This window comes from Capra hircus, chromosome 18 (genome assembly GCF_001704415.2).
Source record: "Capra hircus breed San Clemente chromosome 18, ASM170441v1, whole genome shotgun sequence".
Taxonomy (NCBI): domain Eukaryota; kingdom Metazoa; phylum Chordata; class Mammalia; order Artiodactyla; family Bovidae; genus Capra; species Capra hircus.
Genome location: NC_030825.1, coordinates 18,590,153 through 18,616,083, shown reverse-complemented (window position 1 = coordinate 18,616,083; position 25,931 = coordinate 18,590,153). Strand labels below are relative to the sequence as shown.

The 25,931-nt window shown below is 53.4% G+C and overlaps 2 protein-coding genes across 7 annotated transcripts in view; one reads left to right on the top strand and one right to left on the bottom strand.

Annotated features, from left to right (window-relative positions):
• ADCY7 (adenylate cyclase 7) overlaps positions 1-19,064 on the top strand; it is a 47,800-nt gene extending 28,736 nt beyond the window's left edge. For 3 of the 5 annotated variants that reach the window (XM_018061942.1, XM_018061940.1, XM_018061941.1), the window contains exons 8-26: positions 274-401; positions 1,705-1,863; positions 2,091-2,223; positions 5,383-5,574; positions 5,935-5,969; positions 6,478-6,561; positions 6,763-6,835; positions 8,162-8,259; positions 9,167-9,251; positions 9,601-9,726; positions 10,547-10,645; positions 11,569-11,762; positions 12,622-12,709; positions 13,070-13,225; positions 13,922-14,068; positions 14,852-14,956; positions 15,333-15,447; positions 16,234-16,358; positions 16,541-19,064. In XM_018061942.1, coding sequence (XP_017917431.1) covers positions 274-401; positions 1,705-1,863; positions 2,091-2,223; positions 5,383-5,574; positions 5,935-5,969; positions 6,478-6,561; positions 6,763-6,835; positions 8,162-8,259; positions 9,167-9,251; positions 9,601-9,726; positions 10,547-10,645; positions 11,569-11,762; positions 12,622-12,709; positions 13,070-13,225; positions 13,922-14,068; positions 14,852-14,956; positions 15,333-15,447; positions 16,234-16,358; positions 16,541-16,687 — 2,289 coding nt within the window. In that variant the 3' untranslated portion in view covers positions 16,688-19,064. Of the gene's footprint in view, positions 1-273; positions 402-1,704; positions 1,864-2,090; positions 2,224-5,382; positions 5,575-5,934; positions 5,970-6,477; positions 6,562-6,762; positions 6,836-8,161; positions 8,260-9,166; positions 9,252-9,600; positions 9,727-10,546; positions 10,646-11,568; positions 11,763-12,618; positions 12,710-13,069; positions 13,226-13,921; positions 14,069-14,851; positions 14,957-15,332; positions 15,448-16,233; positions 16,359-16,540 lie in introns of all 5 variants that reach the window. The other 2 variants (XM_018061943.1, XM_018061944.1) reach the window with 1 other exon arrangement.
• The window catches only part of BRD7 (bromodomain containing 7), a 50,467-nt gene continuing 44,740 nt past the window's right edge, over positions 20,205-25,931 (bottom strand). Inside the window, exons 12-17 of one of the 2 annotated variants that reach the window (XM_018061946.1) lie at positions 25,165-25,276; positions 23,822-23,878; positions 21,795-21,909; positions 21,359-21,502; positions 20,858-21,001; positions 20,205-20,548 (exon numbers count right to left, since the gene is read on the bottom strand). In XM_018061946.1, the coding sequence (XP_017917435.1) occupies positions 20,493-20,548; positions 20,858-21,001; positions 21,359-21,502; positions 21,795-21,909; positions 23,822-23,878; positions 25,165-25,276 (628 nt within the window). In that variant the 3' untranslated portion in view covers positions 20,205-20,492. The remainder of the gene's footprint in view (positions 20,549-20,857; positions 21,002-21,358; positions 21,503-21,794; positions 21,910-23,821; positions 23,879-25,164; positions 25,277-25,931) is intronic. The other variant, XM_018061947.1, reaches the window with a different exon arrangement.

Sequence of the window (25,931 nt, the reverse complement as noted above, 5' to 3'; positions counted from 1 at the left end):
CAGGTAGTGGCTCCCTAGAGGCACTCAGGTGGCCGCCCTTCCTAACACTTGATTTCATCCTTGACACCTGCTTAGGGTTCCTCCTACAGAGCTCCTGTGTCCCCAGTCCTTTTGCCAGGCCCAGAAGCAGCTGCTGGTGTTTGGTGCCCCGGGGGTAAAAGCCTCTGGCCAGAAAAGAGCCTGGCTGACTCTGGAGAGTGTGGGGAGGTGGCTGACAGGCCTGCTCCCTGGCCCGTGGGCCATCGGTGGACAAGGCCTCTCCCTTGCTTGCAGGCCAACGAGTGCATGCGGATTAAGATCCTGGGTGACTGCTACTACTGTGTGTCCGGCTTGCCTGTGTCCCTGCCCAACCATGCCCGCAACTGTGTGAAGATGGGGCTGGACATGTGTGAGGCCATCAAGTAGGTAACACGGGCAGGTCCAGGGCCCGGGGGCTTGTCCCCACAACAGGCCCTTCCTGCTCCCCAAGGCATGGTGAGGAACACACTATCCCTACTTTCCAGATGAGAAACTCAGGCTGCAAGGGTGCAGAAGGCTTACCTGGACCACTCAGCAGTGTGTTTCATCCCTCCCTCTGGGCCCCACTGGGACTCCGAGTAGCAGAGAGCCTCCGGAACTCAGAGCTCAGGGTCGTCATGAGGATGGGTGGGGGACTCTGTTTCTTTGGGCACTGAGCCTTTGCAGTGGCAGGGGAGCTGGCCAACACAGGGTCTGATTCCAGGCCTCCATCTGCTTCCTGCTCCCCCTGTGAAGACCCTGGGAGTTGGGGAACTAGCCCTCAGCTGCAGGGAGACCCCCAGTGTCCCACACCAGGCAGGCCTGGCCACCCCAGCCAGTGTTCAAGGACAGAGCAGGGCGCGGCTGGACTGCCTGGCAAGTGCACAGCTCCTGTGCAAACCCAGCTCCAGCTTGTCTTCCTCCTGAAATCTCACCAAACAAATCACTGCCCGGGAGTCAGGGGTCCAGGTCACAGTCTGGCTCTGCGTCACCGCCTGAGTGATCACAGGTTGGCGCTGCACTCTCGGGGGTCACTTCCCTCCCTGGAGAATGTGGATGTTGTGCGGGGCCCTCTGCTCCCTCTGGCTCCGACCCCAGCAGGCTTGGTCCGTCTCTAGCCCATTGGTGGGCACATGGCACTGGCTGCTTCCTGGACCCTCTCCCACTTGTCAGAGGGACCCCAGAGAGCCCTGTTCATGTTGAGGGTGCCTTGTGCCCCAGGGAAGCCTAAGTGGGGGCTCCTTGTACTGAGTGCTGCTGCAATCCTCAGTGCTCCTGTTTCCCAGAGGTGGGGATGTGTAAGGCCCCCCAAGGCTGTCCCCGTGTTCTGTGTTTCTGCTGGGTTTGGGTGGTGCCTGGATCCTTCTGCAGACCCCAGCTGGGGCTGCCGGGCAGGGGAACACCCAGTGATAGACTCTTAAGGCCTTCCCCACGAGCCATGGTGACCGCTGACAATTGGAATTCTTCCTCTTTTTAGTAGCCTTTGAACTTGGGGGTGACCACATCCATTTGCACACTCCTGGGGATGGGGGTCTCATCCCCTTTCAAGGAGGCAGCCCTTCAGGCTGAGAAACTTCTCTCCTGGGAGCTGGGCCTGCCCTGTCCCCACACGCTCCTCACACCCTGTACAGGGACCTTGAGCCTGTCCTAGGGTTTAGGGCCTCTCAGGAGCCCTGGCTGAGGTGGGGTGGCTGGCCTCTGCCCCAGGCAGGTGCGTGAGGCCACAGGCGTGGACATCAACATGCGCGTGGGCATCCACTCGGGGAACGTGCTGTGTGGTGTCATCGGGCTGCGCAAGTGGCAGTATGACGTGTGGTCCCACGACGTGTCCCTGGCCAACAGGATGGAGGCGGCCGGAGTCCCTGGGTAAGGCTCAGCTGGTCGGCGGGTGGGTCAGAGGTCACGGGGCTGACTGTGGGCTGCCATGGCGGGGGGTCAGCATGGGCTCAGAGAGGGAGTCAGTGACCCCGAAGTCGGGGGGCGGGGGGGGCGCTCACCTGGGCTCCGGTCTGCTCAGCCCTGCTGTGCACCCCTGGGCGGGTCCCCCACCCTCTCTGGGGGCCCTGCTGCTGTGTGACTCTGGTCTCCCCCAGCCGGGTGCATATCACAGAGGCGACGCTGAAGCACCTGGACAAGGCGTATGAGGTGGAGGACGGGCACGGGCAGCAGCGGGACCCTTACCTCAAAGAGATGAACATCCACACCTACCTGGTCATCGACCCCCGGGTACGAGGCTCGGCTGCGGCAGGATGGGGTGGGTACCGTGCAGGAGCCGGGGTCTGCACCTGGGGAATGGTGCCCGCAGAGAGAGAGGTGGGAAGAGTGAGCATCCTGTCACCAGGTATGTTTTAGGCCCCAGGTGACATCTTCTCTGGGCCTCAATGTTCTTTTCTGTGAAATGGGAATGGCAGCAGTGCCTACCTCAGGAGGAGAAAAAGCCAGTCTGATTGAAGCCTTCACTGTGAGCTGGGTGCATCGTCAACGTTCTCGAACAAACTCTAGTGACATTTTAGTCACTATTAGTTTGTTTTCCACGAGGTTGTCACTAATCTTCCAGATTTTCAAGGCACATTTTAAAAACACGCCTTGGATGGGAGTCAGGGGAAGCAGGGGTCGGCCAAGGGGCTGCTAGGCAGGAGTCTCCGTGTGTCTGACCTGCCGTGTCGGCCTGCCCCGCCGGCGCCTCTGTGTTCTCTGTGGGCCCCTCTTTCTCTCTGGGCCCCGTGGCAGGGCAGGGTGTGGGGCTGTGGGGCTCCTTCCAGGCGCCCGGCCCGGGTCCTGCCCCAGCCCACCCGCGCCTGCAAGGGCCATTCTTTCCCGCCCGTGGGAGGCCCGCTCGTCTGGCCGCCCTCGGTGAGTCATCCTTGGGGCTTGCTCAAGAATGTCGGCCAGGCCGGCTCTCTCGGCTCCCTCTCACTCTGGCCTTGGCTGTCCTCAGGGCTGACCCGGCTGCCAGTCTCCAGGGGGGCTGAGGGCCAGTCTCTGAACTTCTCCTCACCCCCCTCGACTTCATCCTGCCGACGTTCCCAGGGCACCCTCGGTGGGCCAGCAACTCTGAGTTAGCAGCTGGGGGAACCCCGCCTGGGTACCCTGGGGCTGCACCCGGCCCCGCACCCGGCCCCTCACCCGGCCCCTCACCCGGCCCCTCACCCGGCCCCTCACCCGGCCCCTCACCCGGCCCCTCACCCTGACGCTCTGGGCCCTGCCCACTCCCTGACCCCGCCCACTCCTACGGCCCCACCCACCCACCGGGCCCCGCCCACTCGGAGCGCCCGCACTTCCTCCCCCGCCCTGTGCCAGCCTCCAGTCCCTCCACGCCAGGCTCTTTCCATGTCAGGAGCCAGGTCACTGATGCTCTCTCCGCCCAGAGCCCTCTTCCCTTTGTCCCAAGTGCTCCTGTTTATCCTTTTTACTGTTTATTGTCAGTGTGAGTTCCACATGGGCAGGCTTGGGCTGGGGTCCCTCTTCTCTGGGCTGCAACCCGGGGTCCTCGAACAGCGCTTGACATGGCGCTGGGGCCGAGACAGCTGGTGAATGAATGAAGCAGAGCCCTTGAGCCCAAGGCGGTGGTAGGCATGGCCCCAAAACCCACCCCTCAGGGCTGCCGGGTCAGCAGGTACAACAACGGACGACTAGTCTGAGTCGCATTCCAGATGAACGAAGGAGGTTTTAGTATGAGTGTCTCATACAGGGTTAACTGGGCTTCCTGTAATTTACCTGGCAACCCTACCTTCCCCCATTTTTGTTTAATTTATTCATTCATGTAGTCAAAAATTCAGAAAGCGTGAGGGGCGTGTTGTAGACAGTTTTCCACTCATCCCTGTCTAGAGCTGGCATGTCCCCTCTAGAGGGGGCCAGTGTGGTGAGTGTGTTCCTTCCAGAGGTGTCTATGTGGTTAAGTAGACGGAAGAACTCTGCCCTCGAATAGCGCCCCCTCCTCCCACCTCCAGTGCGAACCTTGCAGTGTAGCTCGGAGACCTTCCCTTCTGTGCGCAGAGACCACCCTCATCTCTTCTGGTGACTGCAGCGCACACCACACGGATGCTCAGGCTCATCACCGGTCATGAACGGGAGGCTGGTTCCCAGCTCTGGCTTCTGTGGGCTTATGTGTGTGAGGTCCCCCCAACGGATGAGTGTCCAGAGGTTGCTGGAAGGGGGGCCTGTGAGCTCTCCCTGGGCCCTTGTGAACAGGTGCATTTTTACTCAGAACTGATGGATCTTCGGTATACATTGAACTTTTAGGGACAGTGTCTGGCTTCCCTGCCCTAAGAGAGAAAGTGCTAGTGACCTTGAACTTGAAGAGCTGAGTGCCGAGTAGGCAGGGCTACTGACAGTGAAGGGGGAGGCAGAGAAATATGACCGCTCCCCACCCACCTGACTTCCAGGGCAGGTCACTCACTGCAGGGCAGTGCTCGCTTTCCGGACCCTGGGACTTTCCTCACAAGGACAGAACCCCGTGCTATTTCCTCTGACTGGGCAGACAGATGTGGCTCAGGGGTTAAGAATGTTTCTATCCCAGAAGGAGGCAAGAAGCTTCCAGGAAAGTTGCTGCTTGTGGCTTGACAAGCGTTTGTGGCTGTAGGTGCCAGTCCATGTGGGTGTTTGTGGGAACCCCTGCAGACTGGGACTCCTGGAGGGCAGGAGCGTTGGTGGGGGGAGGACTCAAGATGGCTCAGGCTTGTCCCTGGTGACCTTTTGGATGGTCCCAGGCAGGTGGTTGTTCCAGGTAGGGGAAGGTGGGTCCCTTGCTCGGGGCCTGGATGAGCCACTACATCCCTGGCATGGGTACAGAGGGCGTGTGGCAGATGGTGGACCCATGCCGTAGTCTGAGGGCTGTACGAATGGAACTCCCTGGAGTGCTGCCCCATGGGGGTGTGGGTTCAGCTCTGGGTTGGCCGACGCTCTGGGCTGCTGGCCAGCACTCCCCTTCCTCCCGCTGCTGCCAGGGGACATGTGCCAGCCACATGAGGGTGGGCCAGGCAGGATGCCTGTGGCTTCCCTGGGTGCCATCTGCCTGAGGTACCTCCATTGGGAGGGGCCGATGGACTTTCATGGGCCAAGCGGGGCCTTTGGGCTTTGGACTTTAGCCCACTTGTTGCCCTGGGGAGGCGGAGGTGGGTCTGAGGGGCTGTGCACAGTTGTGAATGGGGTGGGGAGAGGTCCCTGTGGGCTGGGGCCTCCTTGGAGCCTAGCTGGTGAGTGCACTGGGCTTCCACCAATCCCCGAGGGGCTGGAGCCCCAGCAGTTTGTTCATTTTCCCTTTTCTCCAGATGGACCAGCGCTCTGGGCAACATCCCCTTTCTTGGGGAGCAGGGTGTGGGTGGGGGCCCCTTCCTGGGCTGAGAAGGGAGGGGTGGGACAGGCTGTGTCTGTGTCTGCTCTCAGAGCCAGCAGCCGCCTCAGCCCAGCCAGCACAACTCCAAGAACAAGGGGGATGCGACCCTGAAGATGCGGGCGTCCGTGCGCATGACGCGCTACTTGGAGTCCTGGGGGGCGGCTCGCCCCTTCGCGCACCTCAACCAACGCGAGAGCGTGAGCAGCAGCGAGACCCTTGTGTCCCACGGGCGGAGGCCCAAGGTAGGACCCTCCTCCCAGGGAGCTGGGAGCCGGGGCCCTGGGAAAGGGCAGGGGGCGCAGATGCTAAGGGGTCCTTCCATCTTGAGCCTCACTCTCTGCACGTGCAGGATGGTTCTGGGCTCTGCTCTGCCTCCCTGCCTCCTGGGGCCCTTGGGGAAATGAGAGCATTTGGAGAATGCTCCAGGGGACTGGGGATGTCTCTGGACTCCTGGTTCCCCAGACCAAGTTCAGCTTCAGTCCCAGGTGCCTGCAGCCTGGACGGTCCATGCATCCGAGGGTACCCAAGATGATAGACCCAGTCCCAAGACCTGCACCAGGCTCATGTCCTCGAGAATAAGCTTCTCCTCCTTTCCTTTCCAGGCCGTTCCCCTGCGGCGCCACCGGACCCCTGACAGGTTTGTGCCCTGTCCCCTGCTTTCCTGGCCAAGTCCTGCCCCAGTCACCTCCTCCAGGCAGTCTACCCTGACTGGCCTCTGTCCTGAATGGCAGCTCCACAAGGCTCAGCCTTGACTGTGGATTTTGCCTTGGTTTGGGTCAAAGTGTTTCTAGGAACCAGAACTTCACAGTGATTGAGTGCCTGCTATATACTCACCCTGTGGTAGGGTTGTTGGGGTGGGTGTGAGGGATACCTGGGGTTTAGTGGAACAGACTTTGGGCCCGGATCGGCCCTCTGCTTCTTGCTGGGCTGCTGCTGGGTGATGCTGTGTGATGCTGGGCCTTCACTTGCCCTCTCTGGGCCTTAGTGGGTCCGGCCCGACCCTCCTCCATCCTGCATGAGGCTCTGGGACCTCCTGTGGGCACCTGGGAACCCCACTTTGAGTGAGTCATCTCATCTACACCCCTGCCTCTGGGTGAGTGGTTGTAGGTCCCCAGGCTGATGCTGCTGTGGGTGTCTGATTCCAGAAGCGCGTCCCCCAAGGGGCGGTCAGAGGACGACTCATACGACGATGAGATGTTGTCAGCCATCGAGGGGCTCAGCTCTACCAGGTGAGGCTCTTGAGACCCCTGCCTCCCTCAAGCAGGGGCCATCTTCCTTGTGCCTTGTGCCCAGGGGCTGTGTCCCCGGGGCGGCCACCTGAGGGTGGGCCCTGTGCTCCGCCCCACCCCCTCTCCTCTGAGGGTGGCCCCAGTCACCCCGCCCCGACTCCTCCAGGCTTCACCTCTTCCTGCTGCATCTCCGCCCCACAGACCCTGCTGCTCCAAGTCTGATGACTTCTCCACCTTTGGGTCCATCTTCCTGGAGAAGGGCTTCGAGCGAGAGGTGAGGACCTCTGAGCAGCCCTAGGAAGGTGGGCTCTGAGGTCTGGGGGCGGGGGACAGGGGCAGCCAACACCCTCGGAAGGTCTGCTCGGGGAGGGTGCTGGGGAATCATTCCAGCTGCCACCAGGGTGGGGTCAGGAGTCCATCCAGCCTGTTGGGGTCTCTCTTGGCTCACCACTCTGCCTGCCATGCCCGGGAGTGGTTCGCCTACTGGGGTTTGGGAGGCTTTGCTCCCTATATGCCAGACCTCAGCTGATGGCTCCAGGGCACACAGTGGTTGACAGTGTTGACCTTTTTAGGGAAAAGCCCCAAACTTAGTATTGGTCTAATGGGGCCCAACTGGTCTGTATGGCTGCCGTAAAACCATTCTGTGTCCCGCTAGTGACCATTTTGTTTTTAATTTGGCTGTGCTGTTCTTAGTTGTGGAATGAAGCATCTTCAGTCTTTTGTTGAGGCATGCATGATCTTTAGTTGTGGCAAGTGGGATCTAGTTCCCTGACCAAGGATTGAAGCCCAGACCCCTGCATTGGGAGAACAGAGTCTTAGCCACTGGACCACCAGGGAAGTCCCCGTTCACTTATTTATTGAGGGCCTATGAGTTCTGGCAGCGTCCAAGGCCCACACGTGGTCGTTTCACTCTCACCTGCTGGCCGAGATGGGTGCTAGTACCCTTTTCACAGACTCTGACGTTTAGAGCGTCTTGGCATCGGGTGAGGCCTGAGAGGGTGGCCCAGCCCATAGCGCCCGTTTCAGCCTCCAGGGGTCTCCCTGCGTGAGGAGCTTGGGGCCCGAAGGCAGGTGCGGTCATCAGAAGAGCTGTCTGGTGGCCTCCTGCTGCTGGGAGACCCAGACGGGCTGCCCGCTCCCTGAGCCTCGGTTTGCTCACCCGTGGTGGGAGCCCCACGGGCAGAGATCTGCCTGGTGTGGAGGGGCAGACAGCACAGGGCCCCCCACCCCCGGGCTCAGGGCTCAGGCCTGGTTGTACTGCTCAGGTTGGGTAGCCCCCATCACAGTAACCCCGAAGCTCACTTGGGCTACGGGATTTTCAGGGACCTGGGAAATAAAGATGGAGACCCGAGCCGGGCTGGGGAGGGGAAGGGGTTGCCTCTGAATATAAAAGAGAATTTGCAAAACCGAAACAAATGAGAATGGCTTATTCATGATGACATAACAGCGTCATGGTGAAGTCAAGGAGGTGGGGTAAGGGTGTTTTTTTAAAAAGATGATCAACCAGAGCCAGGGTGGAGCTGGGAAGGGGTCGGGGCAAGTGGCTCTGTGGGTGGGGCCTCGGCTGCCCGACGCCCCTCACAGTCTCTGTTGCCCCCAGTACCGCCTGGCGCCCATCCCCCGGGTCCGCTACTACTTCGCTTGTGCCAGCTTCGTCTTCGTCTGCGTCCTGCTCATCCACGTCTTGCTGTTGTCCAGGTCAGTCGGGGGCTGGGCCGGATGGTCAGGCCCACCAGGGTCAGGCGAGGAGGGCTGGGGACCCGCAGATCCCAGCCTGGGAGAAGGGGCTGGCTGTGGGTAACTCTAGTCACTTTAGACCTTCGAGCTGCAGAAACCAGCCTGGGTGCAGTGGTCCCCATACCTGGAGTTGCCAATGTTCAGTTTTTAATTAAAAAAAAAAATTATTTATTTTAATTGGAGGCTAATTACTTTACAATATGGTGGTGGTTTTTGCCGTACATTGACATGAATCAGCCACGGCAGTTTTTCGTTTTAATTGAAGGTGCTTGCTCTCTCGTGCTGTAGGCCTCCCCACTCCCACATGCCTCCCACCACCACAGTCACCTTATCTGTGTGGCCCTGGAGGCATTTCAGTTGCCCTAGGTGTTTGGAGTTGTAGAAGGGCCAACTCCTAAAATCGTAACTGCCACCATCTCCCTCTTAGGTGTGGGAGATTAAGGCTCTGGGGTAGAGGTGGGGTCTCTGTTGATGAGGGGGAGGCAGAGGAGGGGGCGGACAGGGACAGGGGGCTGAGGTCCTGGGAGAGAGGAGGATCAGCTCCTCGGTGGCCTCTGGAAGTGTGCTTAGGCCAGAGGTTCAGGATGTGCGTAAGAAAGATGGAATAAGGAACATGTTTAGATGTGCTTGTGTGCTTGCTGGACAGGAGTGTAAAGGCTGCGTAATCACTTATTTCTTGTGTACTGGGCCCAGAAATGGCGGGGGGCGGGGGGTGGAGTGTGCCGTGATGTTGATCCTGGGCTTGTGTGTTGTTCGTGGGGCAGCCGGACCACAGTGTGCAGAGGCCCCTTTGGCTGAGGTGTTGGGGGTGGGGAACATGCCCTGGGCAGAAGGTCCCCTCAGACTAAGGTTTTTCCTTCTTCTCCAGGGCAAAGACTCTGGGTGTGTCCTTTGGGCTGGTGGCCTGCGTGCTCGGGCTGGTACTAGCCTTGTGCTTCGCCTATGAGTTCTTGGTGAGCAGGAAGCCCCTGACAGTGCTGGCCGGGCCCTAGCAGGTGGCAGGGTGGTGGTGGCCCCAGCCCCTCCCCACGAGCTCTGCCCCCCTTCCTGGAGGACAATGCTGAGTGCCCTGGAGGCTCCTCCCAGGATCCTCTTTCCTAGGTGCTAGTGGTCCCCAAGCGGCCATGGCTGTCCCAGCCGCAAGGGTGGGCATGTCCCTTCTGTCTGCTCACCACATGTGTCCTGAGCTCTGGGCTGGACACAGGCACAGCACCCCTGATCCCCGCTCAGAGCTCTCGGAAGCTCTCACTCTGCTGGGCCTGGGTGCTGCGGGTGCTCTGTGATGACACTGTGATTCCACAGAGGTGCTGCCCGGCCCGGGGGAAGCTCCGAGCCATCACCGAGAGCGTGGAGACGCAGCCCCTGCTGCGGGTGTCCCTGGCCATCCTGACTATCGGCAGCCTGCTCGTCATCGCTGTCATCAACTTGGTGGGTGCCGGGGCTGGTGGGCCTGGCCAGGACCCCTCAGGCTGAGCACACTTTGGGGAGGAGGGAGCCAGTCTTCAACCCTGGGAACCTCTAGGTTCTAGAATCCCATAATCCTGTTGCCTAAAAGCAGCATGTGATGTGGCCATAATCCACATCCTGGTGGGCCGGGCCTGTGGCAGCCCCCGTGGTGGCTCCGAGGTCCTCAGCCTGCCTTGGTCACACAAGGACTCGAGGCCCCCAGAGCGCTCACCCGGCCACCACTGTGTCCTTGATGTGCCAGTCTTTCTCCAGCCCCCAAGGAGGTCCTGTCTCAGCCTCTCTGAGACCCATCTCCTCACTGGGGTCAAGCTGCCCTGGGCATGCGCTTGGGGGCACGTGGGTCCCACTTTGTGGGCTGGGCTCACATGCTTCGTGCTCAGACAGCACTTGTCCTGGCTGGTCCTGCCTGCTCCCACATCTAGAGTCGCATCTCCTCCCAACCTCCGTGTCCGCTGCACTTGGGACTCTGTGACCACCTCCCTCAGCATCATCCGGGGAGAAGGGGACTCACTGAAAACGCTGCTCCCAGCTTCTCCCCGAGTCAGCCCCGGGGGCCCTGGGGCAGGATCCACGTGCCATCCGCTGCAGTGGAGCTGTGGCCGCGGTGGGAGGAGGTCGGGGTGCCGTGCCTCTGGGCTGGGCTTAGAGCTGCGCCTGGCAGGAGATGCTCACTGTGCCACGGAGCCCCGGGCCCTGCCCTCTGCCCCCAGCCCTGCTTGGCCTGAGCAGACCCTGGGTCGTCCCCAAACCACCTCTCACAGGGCCCTTGTCTTGTCCGTAGCCGCTGATGCCCTTCCGGGACTGGGGGCTGCCTGTTGGGAATGAGACAGGCCTGAGGGCTGTGAGCGGCTGTGAGATGAGCCCGTGCTACCTCCTCCCGGTGAGTGTGTCCCTCCGCGTGCCCCGTGCCCTCACTCGGATTTTCCCTGCACGCTCAGAGGGGGCTAAGTTCCGGAGCCCATGGGCTCTCCCAGGAGAGGTGAGAGTGCAGGGTGGGTGCTGGCGCCTGCATCCAGGGCGAGAAGGTTGTCCCCCACCACGTCCGTCATGCTCTCTCTTCGTGGATGGGGATGTGGCGTGGGGAGGGGGACAGGTTTGCCTCAGAGGCAGTGGAGCCAGGGCTGGGAGTGCCTGGAGTGCCCTCCTGGACAGAATGAGGGTGGTGGGACTTGAGGGGGGCAGTGGGGGATTTGAGCTGGTCTCTGAAGGGCAGAAAGGTCATGGGTCGGCAGGGAGATAGGAGGTGGGACCGAGAGAAACAGCCGAGGCGGGTGGTGGGCACAGTAGGTTTCAGGTGGTTGTGTCACAGGGAGGAGGTGGGGGAGGGTTGGGAGATGGAGCCAGAGGTAGGTTAGATCCAGCTCTGGGCAGAGCACAAGGGCCAGGGTGAGGCGCTCGGTCTCTATGCTGCGGTCGCTGGGGAGCCACAGCAGGATCTTGAGCAGGAGACCGACATGGGCGGAGATGCACTTTGGGAGGGACCAGCTCACGGCAGAACTCAAGACCTTGTCACGGCCACATGGCACCGGCATTTTCATTTACTACATTTTTTTTTTCCTTTTAAATGAGTTCATTGGCTGTAAGTGGAAGTAAACTTATGCTAAAAACAACAAATTACAGAAAGCTTTAGGTTCCATTGCCTGCTCCTTGTTAAGGGAGGCAGGAGGGTGATGCTGAAAACACGCTGGTTCTTCATGGAGTACCCTGTGGCTAAAGGTGCCCCTCCTTTCGGCGACCTCTGGTCCGGGAGGTGCCGCCTGGAGACGGGAGGTAGGGGGCTGACCGGCAGCCCTGTCTCCCCAGGACTACACCTGCAGCTGCATCCTGGCCTTCATCGCTTGCTCTGTCTTCCTGCGGATGAGCCTGGAGCTGAAGGTCGTGCTGTTGACCATGGCCTTGGTGGCCTACCTGGCCCTCTTCAATGTCTCCCCGAGCTGGCAGTGGGACTGCTGTGGCTACAGCATGGGCAACCTCACCGGGACCAATGGCACCCTCAGGTGAGGCGCCGCCCACTGCCCGTCCTGACTCTGTCCGCTGCAGCGCCCTTGGCTTTGTCTCAGTGCCGTTTCAAACTCGGGTGCTTTTGCAGCCACAGTCCCCTGTGGAGCAGACAGCTTGTGGGCTGGACTGGCAGGTGGCGTGGTTCCCACTTTACAGAAGGGGAAGCCATGGCCCTGGGTCTGCAGCGCTCAGGACTGAATGTGATTCATCGGCAGGGGGTGTGTCCCCGGTCCCCAGAGGTCACCTGGTCTCCTGTCTCTAGGCCAGTCTGGGGTGGGAGGTGGAGGCTGCAGCCCTTAGCCCAGCACCCGGCTCTGAGCTGTGTCCTGGGTCTCAGAGTTCTGCAGAGAGTGGTCGTCTCTGGTCTGTTCCCAGACACATGGAGGGGCTGGTGTGTGCCTGCTTCTGGGGCTGGGGGCTCAGGTGGGCCAAGGAGAGAGACCTGGCTGCCTTGAGCTAAAAGGCAGAAACCAGGGGACCCAGAACAAGGCCTGTTCCCACGGGCCTGGCTTGCACCTGCGACTCCTCCTGCAAGCCCTGCTCACCTTGAGGAGCGTGGGCTGCCTTTGGCTGCCCCCCCACCTGCCTACAGTGCTTTCCTTGACTTTGCCATGGCCCTTCCCTGTGACCAGGTATCAGCTCCGATGTCACCTCCCTGTCAGCCTCCACTGTACCTCCCTCTTTACTTTACAACCTGAAGCATCTTGTTTGCCAGCCTTGCGCACACGAGCTCTGAGGGCAGCACCCTTCCATCTGGCTCACTTTCCCGGGGCTAGCACTGGGTCTGGGCCCGCATTTGGGGTGCTTCCGGGGGAAGTGGTGGTGACGTCTGCCTTTCCTCCTCGTGTCCAGCAGCTCCTCATCCTGTTCATGGCATCTGAAGACGATGATCAATTTCTACCTGGTCTTGTTCTATACCACCCTCATCATGCTCTCCAGACAGGTGCAGCCCGGGAGGCCCCTCTGCTTGGAGAGAGGCTGGGGGTCGGGTGGTGGGTGGGGGCGGCCTCGGACTTGGAGCCGCACACAAGATGCAGTCTTTTCAGGATGTTCTGCTCCCGGGGTCAGGGGTCCTGAGTGTCCTTACTTCTCGTCAGGACTTGAGTGACATTTAATCGTGTGGGTCACTTGAGGATTGTAAGTCTCGGCTGACAGGGGTTTCAAGGCCACTGCAGGGCGGCCCTTGAGTTGGCGATGTCAGCCAGAGGCACAGGGAGGCTCCGTGGCCCCTGGGGTTATGAGTGTGCTCTGCCCTCTGCCCTCGCTCACTGCAGTCAGGACTCGGATATCCCCCTGTCCACAGATTGACTATTACTGCCGCCTGGACTGTCTGTGGAAGAAGAAGTTCAAGAAGGAACATGAGGAGTTTGAAACCATGGAGAACGTGAACCGCCTTCTTCTAGAGAATGTCCTGCCCGCACACGTGGCCGCCCACTTCATCGGTGACAAGTTAAACGAGGTGGGGACAAGAAGGGACTAGTCACTCTGGGCAGGGAGCCCCAAGGCACAGGTGTGGTTCCTGGAGGGAGGCTGCTTTCTGCACTTGGTCCCCATGGCACTTGGCCTCACCGATGCTCCCAGGAGACTGTGTGTGCCATGAGCTGTAAGAAAACAGGCCTCAGAGTCAAGAGACCTGCGTTCAGGTCTCACCGCCCTGGGCCTTGATTTTCACATCTGTAAAGTGGGGCTGATGGTACTTGGCTGGCAGAATTGTTGCAAGGAGCACATGTCCAGGTATTTGTAATCCAGACCATCTGCTGATGAAAACACGCATTTCTACCAGTTCTGTACAGCAGAGTTTCCTGTCTATGGGAACTCAGGCCCAGCGAGCAGAGAACCCAGGCCTCCTGACTGTTACCATCTATAACCAGGGGTTCTCAAGCCCAGCTGTGCAGACACAGGGGACCTAAAGGAGCCCCAAACCAACCTGAGTCCCACCGTCCTCAACAAGCTGATTTAGAACCTCCTGTTTGGTGATGATCCCCAGTTGACTCTCATGTAGTCAGGTGGAGAACCACTGCCCAGCCCCTCCTGGGCCCTCCCACCCCCGCCAACACCTGCTCCCATGAGGAGGGATCGGCCCCAGTCCGCTCGCTGCCCTGCTCCCAGGAGGCCGGGTGGCCATGGGGTCCTGTGTCTCCCCGCCCCAATCCAGGACTGGTACCATCAGTCCTACGACTGCGTGTGTGTCATGTTTGCGTCGGTGCCGGACTTTAAAGTCTTCTACACAGAGTGCGACGTCAACAAGGAAGGGCTGGAGTGCCTGCGCCTGCTCAACGAGATCATCGCCGACTTTGATGAGGTAGGGCCTCCACGCAGCCTGGAGAGTGCGGGGCGGGCCCGGGGTGCCCCAGCCCCAGCTTACGCGTGCACTGCGGCTCCCTCGGGGGGAGCACACATCACACAGATTATGAAAAGAACACACACGTTTGCCTTTTCTGTCTCTTCAGCATGTAATGTGTTATCTTCTCTGTGCTTGCTTAGATTCAGGTTGTAGAGTTGTTTGATTTCTTGCTTAGCCTGTGCTGGCAGTCTGTTGCAGAGTTAGTCACTCAGTTTGGGCTTAAGTCTTAGCTGCAAATAATCCGCATGCCTGTGTAGACTCTGTTGAGTAGTGGGGTGTTTGCGTCTTAGTAGGAATTAGACTGGGCTTCCCTGGTGGCTCAGACAGTAAAGAATCTGCCTGCAATGCGGGAGATCTGTGTTCGATCCCTGGGTTGGGAAGATCCCCTGGAGGACAGGGCAACCCACTCCCATTAGTCTTGCCTGGAGAATCCCCAGGGACAGAGGAGCCTGGCGGGCTACAGTCTGTGGGGCCGCAGAGAGTCGGACACGACTGAGCAACTAAGCACACAGAAGCGAGAATGAAAAAAGACAAGGAATGTCAGGGAAGAAAGGGGCAGGGAGAGAACCCAGAGGCTGTGCCCACCTGTACGGAGGTGTGAACTCAGAGGGCAAAGGCCCAGCGGGAGAAATGTTTGCATTCAGAAGTGGTGGTGGGAGAGGACCCTACCCCCTTCTCAGGACCGGGGACAGGCCCAGGCTGCAGCCCTCCTGTACGGCCCTGCTTCCCTTTGTCCTGCAGCTGCTGTTAAAGCCGAAGTTCAGTGGTGTGGAGAAGATCAAGACCATCGGCAGCACGTACATGGCCGCTGCGGGGCTCAGCATCCCCTCAGGGCCTGAGAATCAGGTACTCAGCCTACCTGCTGGCCTCGCGCCGCAGCCCCAGAGGAGGGGAGAGTGGGCACAGCCCCAGGCCAACACTGTCCTCTCCACAATCCCTCCTTTGAGGGTGCGGCAAAGGAGCTCATGCCTCAGCCTTGAGGGACGATTTGCTGGAGGAGTTGGGACAGGGGGCCCCTCGCCAGGAGGGGAGTCTAAGGGGGTGCTCGGGTCCTGGACACCCTGTGGAGGAGGCTTGGTCGGTACAGCTCTGCCCAGCAGTGGCCCCCCCGTGGCTTTCATGCCCTGGCTGGCACACGGTGCTCCCCGGGTCAGGGTGCTCTGGAGGCAGGCAGGCGGAGCAACACTGCCCACGGCCCCACGTACAGCGCTCTATCCCGCAGGACCTGGAGCGGCAGCACGCCCACATCGGCATCATGGTGGAGTTCAGCACCGCCCTGATGAGCAAGCTGGACGGCATCAATCGGCACTCCTTCAACTCCTTTCGCCTCCGAGTTGGTGAGGCCCTGGGAAGGTGGGGTGGGCTGTGGCTCAGGGCAGGGCTGCGCAGCCCTGGCAGCCCCACTCTCAGTGGGGTGTGTGTTGCCATCTGTTTCGAAAAACTTTAGAAATCCCTCTCTGATCTTACAACCAAGTGATTGGGAAATTATTCTTTCCTTGCATACTACTTTTCTTTGAAGGTTTTAAGTAACCAGGAATATATATTACCATGGGGAATCCCCAGTTGTAAACAGGTGCCCTGAAATATCCTGAAAACAAATTGAAATTATTAACCTAAGTAGTCACCGACAACTAATACGGTCAGTCCCCAAAACCCATTCACTGTTTAAGAGGTGATTAGCAGATACAGATAGAGTAAAGCATCTGCCTGCAATGCAGGAGACCCGGGTTTGATCCCTGGGTCGGGAAAATCCCTTAGAGAAGAAAATGGCAACCCACCCCAGTATTCTTGCCTGGAGAATCCCTGGGACAGAGGAGCTTGGCGGGCTACAGTCCATGGGGTCACAAAGAGTCAGACCTGACTGAGTGACTGACACACACAAAGCAGATAAAGGAAGTGTTAACACTGGACTCAGGCTCCACATCCAGTCAAGTCTGAAAGGGAACTGCCCAGGGAGCCCTCCCCTCCCATCTCGAGTGCCATCTCCTGTCCCAGGTGCAGGAAGCGCGGTCCCTACCTTCATTTTCGTGGTTTTGCCAATCCTTTCCATGGTAGCTGGGTGGATTCTGTAGCCCTATAGCTGGAGGCTCTGTCTCTATGATGCCAACTGCAAACATCTTTAGGCATAAACCATGGGCCTGTGATTGCTGGAGTGATTGGGGCACGAAAACCTCAGTACGACATCTGGGGAAACACGGTCAATGTTGCCAGTCGAATGGAGAGCACTGGAGAACTTGGAAAAATCCAGGTAAAAGCTCACCTGGGGAAACCTGTGCCCAGTGGAGGTGAGGGAGCCTGGGCTGTCAAGTCTGCCAGGGGATTCTAGCCACCAAATTCTGGAGGGAAACCAGACCCTGTCGGCCAATTTCTCTTCGTCCCCGCCACAGCAGGTTTCTCTCTTCTGAGGACTTATGCTTCTTTCCTTTTCAGGTTACTGAAGAGACATGTACCATCCTCCAGGGACTAGGGTATTCCTGTGAGTGCCGCGGGCTGATTAATGTCAAAGGCAAAGGGGAACTGAGGACTTACTTTGTCTGTACAGATACCGCTAAGTTCCAAGGCCTGGGGCTGAACTGAGGGCTTTTGGTAGGTGCCAGACATGCTGGAAACCCATTTCCTTCTCTGAAGCAAGCCAGGCGGAAGGCCCAGCCCCACACCAGGCACAAAGGCAGTCCAAGGGGTTGGTCATCACCACCTGAGCAGGTGGCTGTGTGTGCGTGGCCTCCTTGGACTTGCACTAGGGGACGTGTCAGCTTGGGGCAGTCACCCGGCCTTACACACAGGCAGCCAGAACCTCTGTGCTGTCCGAGTCTGCAGGGCGGCCTCCAGGCCAGCAGGGAACAGCTCATTTGTGGGCCGTGCACTCATCCCCAAGGTGCTGTGGAGGAGACCTTGGAGCATGACCTGGAGACCTGCCTGCCCCACCCCCCACGGCCTGTGACCTGCACACGTGGAACGTGTCTTTTCTCGTCCAGGATGGGTGGGAGCTCCTTTCTTCCCCAGCACACCAGCTACAAGAGCACACACTTCTCATATAGGCATTCTGGTAAATGGAGTTGAAAGATTGTTTTACATCTACAAATGGGTTCAATCAATAGGGAGAAAGCCCCACAGTGGACACTTACTTCTTATCCTCTTTGGCATGTGTCTGTTTAAAAATGGATACATTATTAATTGAGGTGTCACCCTCTAAATGGCTTCTGAGATGCTGGATAAATTCTCTTCCCTCCAGTGTAGCCTCTTCCTTGGTAACCATGGACACGCAAGTGGGACCACTGTCCTGTGTGAGCTCACGGGGTCAGCTCAGCCGTGGGATGGAGCTCTGAGGAGCGTGATTCACCACAGGAAGGCAGCAAGTGGCAGAGCCTTGGCTTGAATCAGACAACTTTGAAGCCAGAATTGAGATTAGGTTTAATAAGTGAAAAGCCTTAGAAAAGAAGGCGTACGCTCTCAGCCTTTCCTTGACTCCTCATGCATTTCCGAGCGCCCCGGCAACCTTGCAGTCTGTCTTAGCTTTATACTGGAAAGGAGTGGCCTGTGCGAGAGAAGCTGACAGGCTGCAGTTCTCCCCTTCAGTCCTCACAGCTAGCTCTGAAGAGGACCTACTCAGCATCAGCATGTGCAGAGGTTCCCGGATCTTGGAAGCCAGGCCTCTCACAAACAAATGCTCGGATGTTCTGAGCTGACTGAAGCCAGGCAAGTGAAAAAGCCAGGTTTTTGAGGTGTGGTGTCTTATAGCACTTCAGCTCCAAAAGAACTGAAAGTCAATCCGTGTTTTAACATGAGGAAAGACCAAACTGCCCATTCCCTTTTCCAAACTGCCTTCACTGCGTCATAACCAGAGTATCACCAGGGTTTCTAATACAGCTGAACTTGACTATATAGCAGGAATTCTAGCCACAAGTCATCCATGAACTCCCCTGAAATTATACAGAAAGTCTTGCATACGTGAGGCTTTAAAAGATGACACGACCTTGCAGACAGGTGACTAAGGAGCCGAGTTTGCCTGGGACGGGGGCGGTGGAGTGAGCCACGGCAGGGAGGGGACTGGAGCCGAACCTGCTGTTGGCCAGTGCTGAGTCCTGGGGTTGGGTGGGCTAGTGGCAGCTCTGATGCATCACTAGAACAAGTGGGAATAAATCACAAGAACTTGCTGTCCTAAAGGAATTTCACGGTGAAAACGCTGGTAAGGGAAATAAACCTTACTTAGATTGCCTTTTTCACATACCAGTTCTTCATCTAAGTACTACGCTGAAATCTATACCCTTAAAATCAGGAGTGACTGGGCTTTCCTGGGAAATCACGAAGGTTCTGTCACTGATCCAGTGTAGACACACATCAGTATGCTGGGCCTCTCTGAGGTGGACATGCTTCTACTCCTACAACATACAAATTACTGTTTGCCTCCAGCAAAGAAATCCCAATTGGGAGTTTAAAAAATAATTGGTTACCATTTATGTATTTTTTTTTCACTGTGCTCAGATAAGAATAATATTAAGTTCTGAATTTCTGACATTCAGATCATAGTGTATAACTGACCATAAAAATCACTTAGTTACTTGTTATAAATTCATTTTCCAATTACCAAGTCATTTGTTCACAGGTGTCATTTTGCTTTGACAAGACAAGTATTTTTCCCAACACTGACCTTCTCTATGGGTCAGGGACATGCTTCATATCTCTACTAAGGTGGCCTCACTGATGCTAGTGAAGTTTTCTGGTTTCCTTAAGAAAATTTCCTAAACAGAAAAGATCATTAACCACTGTATACATTGTGTATATGTATAAAAATAGGCTTTGAGAAAGTACATGAAACGACTAGGGGTTATTCGACACACTGAATATTTATAGATCTGTAACATTTGTTTCAAAATGTTATATTTCATTTTTATAAAGTACCAGTGTTTCTCTTTTGTTTAGCTTTTCATAGATTAAAGCAGCAATCTGGAAAACCTGTTCTGGAGTGTTTTGAATTTAAATGTTTTCTTGGTCTTTGGGAACTACTTAGCTAAATAGATTGAAAGTTTTAAGAGCTGGTTGCTACCTGAATTATATTTGAGAGACAAACTCTAAAAAGACTTGATAAATATTGATAAATACATATTTGAATGGATTCTTTAATTCTTCTATATGTTTTCAAGTATGTTTTTGAAAGATTAGGTCATCTTAACTCTCTTGAAAGATTCAATTTTCCTTCACCCTAACTTGTTACATGTTAGTTTTCAAAGTCAAGAAAATAATAAAATAGCTTCCAGTCTGGATGTTTTACAGAAGGACTCCATACAGTCTGAGTAGGGTCTTAAACCTAATTTGTTCCTTGAATTAGGTCACAGTCTAGTGCCTGGTCATAGAAGAGGAAGGACCACGTATCATTTCCTACTTAAATAAACTGCTCAGGAACTTAACCTTTGCCTTTCAGATAAAAGTAGATGAGTATCAGTTTAGGGGGCATGGCAGAATCATAGGTGACCTGTTGAAAAACAGTAAATAGAAACATCAACTTTCCTTTAAGCTTGGTGATTTCCTTTTCATATTCACGGACAATTTAGTTTGTATCCTATTTGGCTTGTCTTTTTATTATACTGGGAAAACCCCTCTACAAATGGCAAAAATAAACCAAAAAGGAACACCAGACAAGTTAGTGCTATGAAACTCCTAACACATTTTTATTTCGTTTTGCTTTCGTGGTGGGAAGCCCTGCTCCTTCCACATAAGGACATCGTCCTCAACACATATATGGGGGACATGCTAGTAAATTCTAAAGCTGAATTTGTTTTCATGGTATAACAATGGGAATCTCACTGGATGGTAATTTTAAAGAAGGGTTTCTCAGTCATGGTCCTGCCTGTGAAACATAAGGAAGTAGCACTATCACTCCTCTGCAAGAACTCTGCCTAGGTCCACTCCCATCCACTTTCTGCTCAGTATTCCAATAGGTCCGAATCATTCCTTCCTCACAAGGTCCCTTTTTGAATAAATCCTCAAAGTGAAATCTGCTAAGTCAGGAACCATTTGGTTATAATTTCCTTAATGAGAAGAAAGGCAAATATGGGAAAATGAGGGATTTCAATGATTTGGGCAACTTTTTAATGGATGGTCAGGAAAAAGGCTATTTTATTCTCCAAACTCTTCTCTAATACTTCATCCTCAGATTCGGCTCCAGGAAAAGGTGAAGGGGTAACTCAGGTGATATGTACAATACAGGTCATAGTCCAGGTTCAGCTTTATTACCTAATAGAAGTTCAACCTCTGGAACATTAAAATCAACTGTTCCAAAGTTTAATTAAAAACACAATTTACAAATATTTAATATCTTCTGAAAAGCATTTCCAAGTTAATGAAAAAAATATATACATAATATATAATCAAATACCAGACAGATTCAAATCCCATCAGGTTCACACTCAGTAACATCAGTCTTTTTAGGTTCTTCAAAATCTGAAAGAAAAAAACAACACACCCTTTACTTAGCACCTTTTTTCCTTTTAATTAAAGAGGGGATGTGACAGTAAGACAGAGTGACTGCTGACAGCCCTTCTTCACTATGTTCAAGGTTAGACTAGGCAGGTGTATCACTATAGTTTTTTTTTCCTGGAAGTGTGTGAGGTCTTTATTCCTTAGACAAGATGGAAAGAAAACTCGCCCAGTTCACACGTTAGCATCAGAGACAACACCTTGCAGATGTTGCTGGAGGGAGAAGACTGATGTTCCCTCGCCCTCCCTTCTCCAGAGACACAGGGCACGCACCTGCTGTTAAATCCACAAGGTTGTTTCCAATGACCGGGGAGGGGACGGAAATCCCCATTGCTTTTCGGACTCCATATGTGCTTACAATATCACCCGGAGTTACTTGCTGTGCAAGTTCTTTAAGGTTATTGGTCACTTGTTCAGCTAGGGGAAAAAAACAGCAACAGAAAGAGAGTTCAAGGTACTGAAATGTGATTCCTTTAGATAACTGAAAAAAAAAAAGCCCAATAAACATGAACAGAAAATGAACTGTCCATGGTGTTTCCCTTCAGTGTTGAGACTTCATAGTGGTGTCACTACTCAAGCAATGCTCCCTTTAAGCGGCTTGCTTCTCTAACTAGGGGCTTCCCCGGTAGCTTAGATGGTAAAGAACCTGCCTGCAATGCAGGAGAGCCCGGTTCCATTCCTGGGTTGGGAAGATCCCCTGGAAAAGGGATAGACTACCCACTCCAGTATTCCTGGGCTGCCCTGGTGGCTCAGATTCCAAGAGGTACCACATACCGAGATGCATTTCTCTGTACGATGGACCCAAGAGACAGATCATGTTGGGAGGGGGTCTGGTGCTCAGACGCTCATTCTGGGCTTCCTGGAGCTCTCTGAGCAGTTTGGTGGTCTCATCAAGTTTCCTCTGGAACACTTCAGCTTCTGTGAGAAAAATAGCTTATTAAAGACATCACAAACATCTTGTATCTGATCCTGTGAACCAACTGAATACTATGCTCTGGGGTTTTGCCATTTATTGGTTAGTCATCTCTCCTCAAAGGAGGAATCCCCCCTAAATGAAATCAACACCACAGACACGCTTCACTATTCACTGAGCTTGGCCAGTCACCATGTTCCTGTAGTGAATGGCTATGCTAACCTGTGCTCCTTTGACATTACATCTTGCCTGCCTGTGTCAGGAAGTGTTTCCTTCAAGTCCTCTGGAGACACTCACCTTCGGAGTCAAACACTTCAACCGGAGCTCCAAAGTTTGTGACTGCTTTCAGCGCTGTAAACTTGTCTTGATGATTGGAGTCCAAAGGCCCTGTTAGTTCAACTTCTGTAACCTGCTTAAAAAAAAGTTATCTGAGCTTGCTAAGCCCTGACAATGCTAGAATGAGAAGTTAGTAAGATGGCTTGTGTTTATAAGCCAAGTTATTTCACTTATTTAGACTGATAATTCTGATGCCATAAAAACCTTTAAAATGCCATTCCTAAATCCTGGTGGACGTGTCCCTAAGTTCACACTTCTTGGTAATGGAATGGTGTGTTTTAAACACTGTGTTATTTGCTTCATCGCCGCTCTAAGGATAAAAGCCTTGTCACTGCCCTTTTGGTGACTGTGGTGGTGCTGCAGTTTCTGAGGCTCACAGGCAATGTTTTAGTCCAAACACTGGCACTCCCTTATGGTAGAACTTGAACGTGAGATACTTCCTGGGTTCTCCTGTGGGCCTCAAAGTCAGGCTGTTAGTATTGCATGGGAGAAACAAAATCCTAAAATGGGTAGTTTTATTTTTGGAATCTCAAGACTCAGAATTTCCATAACCCTAACACTGGTTTTTAGGAAATGATCAACTGTGACAATGAGTAACCCAAAGTTAATGGTTCCATTTATACTCTGGTATTGCACTCTGAGCTCAGACGCATGGGCTAAGTGTGGTGGAGAAAACCCTATCAGTACATACTTGGGTCTGTCACCTCAGCTGGGCTCTCACAACTCAACTCAAAACACTTCTCACCCAGCTTTCCTTCCCAGTCTCCAGCTTTCCTTCATTCTTACCTGTTCACCACGTACATGACTTTGCCTGGCTAATCTTTCTTGGAAAATGACATGACTTTTTAAATACCATGTACATTTGCATCTATCTTTACTTGATCTCCCATCTTCAAGTTTTCTTTCCTGTCAAAAGGCTTACAACTCTCTAAGTCACATAACTCACGGCATCTTTATCTTGTCCCCACCATTTTACTGAAATTACACTGATTTAGGTTACAAATGACATGACCTAGAGGGCTTCGTGTGGCATCTGACACTGCTGGACTCTTTCCTGCACGACTCTGCCATGCTCTTCCTATCTTAACCATTGGTCTTTCCAAGGTTTTTTTGCCTTTTCCTTATGTGTTCTGCCTGGACAGTCTCATTCATTTAATACCTACAATAATTCTGCCATGACACTAATGACCTCTAGATCAACACACCTCCAGTGATGTCCCAAACCACACTCACCAGCCCTGAAACCAGATATTTCTTTCCCTGATGAAGGTTGCTCCTTTTCCTGTACATCTGACGTAAGCTAACAATGCTAGTATCTACCTTGTGCATCAGGCCCTATCAATTTTAGTTCTACTGTATTTTTCTTTATTGTACATCTTCATTCTCTTCCATTACATTGTTGTCTAAGCAAAAGACAACTAGCTTAAGTCCCATAGCTTTTCACTGGTCCGCTCCCTCCAGCACCCCCTTCTCTGCATCGAATCACAGCAGTCTCTGAGGAGAAAAATCTCAGCTTCTTAGCACTGCACACACAACTTGTCATCTGATCCTCCACTCTCCTGGTGGCCTGTGGTCACTCACTTGCTGGGTGCTCTTTCGCCCTGCCTGCTCAGATTATGTCATTACACATGGAGGTCTACCCACTTCATACACCTGGCCCTGCGCTGCGAGAACCTTGTTCATCTTTCTAGACCCAGTTCATCTGGAAGCCTCTCTGGGAGGGTCTCACCAACTGTCCAAAGCAGCTGGCTCCTCCAGCTTGTGTTCCCACATGTACGCTTATACTGTACAGTAACGGGCTTTGGCTCCCTTGTTTACACGCTTGTTTACCGTACTCACTGCTGCAACCTTCTCCACAGGCAAAAAAAGTTCTTTGATTTCAGGAGATAATAAATATTTTGTTTTTAAAAAATAAAAGCTTTATCATTTAGGCTTTTTAGCTTATTTGCCATTTAAATATTTCTTGTAAAGAAATGAAATATAATCACCTCCATTTCTTTTGCTGTGTCAAGTATCCTAGTCTGGCCTTCATCTTCAGGAGATGACTATAAAGATAAAGAAAAACACTTTATTAAAGAAAACATCAGGTGGCTAAAATCTCTGACAAACAGAAGACAGGAGAACTCCTAGTGTATTCTACACGAAGAGGCAATATTCTCAAACAGCAGCAGATGTGTATAAAATATTCAAATGCTACAGAGAAGGTGAAAACTTCCCATAACCCTAGTCTTCAGAGATAATGCGTATATATAAACAACACATGTATCATGTGCAAAAATCAATGATGATCTGTTATCTCCTCTTGAAAGATTATACTGTGATTTACTTTACTGATTTCTAGTTTTAAAAAATTACAAAAACTGTATTCCTTACATATAACTTCTGTCTTATTTTCTAGTATAAATTCTGAGAAGAGGAACTGCTGGATCAAAGGGCAGAGACATTTTAAATTTGAAATGTACTGCTGTATCAACCAAATGAAAGATAAGCAATTTTAGTTCAAGCCCTTTAATTCATTCAGATTAACTGATGGGAAGTATACAGTAAAAATATTTCTGAACTGATGTAAAGCTGAATGTTTTTTAGGTGATGTAAAGAAAGCAGTTTTGTGCTAAGATACAAGACCGTACGGCAGTTCTCACTGAACTTCAGGCACTGACTCAGCATGCACAGGCACAGGGAAGGCAGAGCGCACTGAGGCTGCAGACACAGCCACCAGCAAGAGTCATAACCCTCAGAAGATACAGGGCTCCTCTAACTACGATGACACGGACATTCTGGAGATCATCTCTCCTCTCCACTGAACAAATGTTTTCTGGTTCTCATCTTTGAGTCAAGTCTCTGAATTACCCTGGATTATGAACTATGTCCAACTGAACTGGAGCTAATTTACAAGTGTTAACAAAAGACAGCAATGAGGAAGCTTTTTACTTTTTTACTTGAGGCTCCACCACTGTATTATTACTACATAAGGAAAAGGACATTCCTTGTCATTTTAGTCAACTCAGTGTCAAGCCAGTGAGCCAGACTTCCTTTTTTTTGTTCAGGTACGTAACACAAGCTGACTTCTGGGTTATAACCCCCATTTTTGATTTCTACATTTCCAAGATGAGGAGATAATGACAATCATCTGGCCCTCACAGATCCTGGTAGCCGAGTTACTTGTTTCCGTTCATTGTCCTCCACCCATGGGCTCCACCCGGGCTGGGCTGTCTTTTCAGTGGAATGGAGTTCAGCTGCCACACTGGTTAATCCCATGGTTTCATAACACTGATGACTAACACTGGAGAACCAACGATAAACCATCCTGTTTCTTTAGCAGCATTCTTACCGTCTCTGACTCCTGCAGGGTTCTAGAATGTCCTCCTTTTGTTAAAACATCCAGTAAACTATCTGCCATAACATATGGATAATCTTGGCATGTGGCCAAAAACTCATGGATGCTGAAAAAGAGTGTTGGGAGAGTCACTTTCATATAAATGATCTCCACTGGTGTTTTCTTCCTATTACAGCCAACTGTTTAATTAGATGCCTTTAACTTACGCCCATGATGTGAAACTTTCCATCAAGACAGAACACAATTATACTTACATATTTACCAGTGACAGATTTATCATCATGAGAGAATTAATATCAAGAACACCATGAAAAGGAAATGCTTCTGGGGGAAAGTTCAAAGAAAAATAAGATCTCAGTGATGGTGGGGATGAGGGCTCAGTCAGTGGAATTCTTCGCTTCTCTCTTTTCACTCCTTCCCTAAGCTAAGTCGCTTCAGTCGTGTCCGACTGTGTGTGACCCCATAGACGGCAGCCCACCAGGCTCCCCCGTCCTGATGGTATTTGCCTCAGGGCTCTCGTATGTACTAAAACACTCTCAAAGTTACACCTCCAGGTTGGACCACACTTTTTGGAAGCTCCATTTGGAGGTCAAATAGCCTCATAATGTCCAAAATTGAATTGCTGGATCTTCCTCCTGAAGCAGTCCTTCTAAAATCTTCCCTCTTTGTAACCGCAATGTCATCTTCTAGGCTTCATCTAAAACCCTGGAATTCTCCATGACTTTCTTCTCTCACACCCCACTTCAGTGAGTCAAGAAATC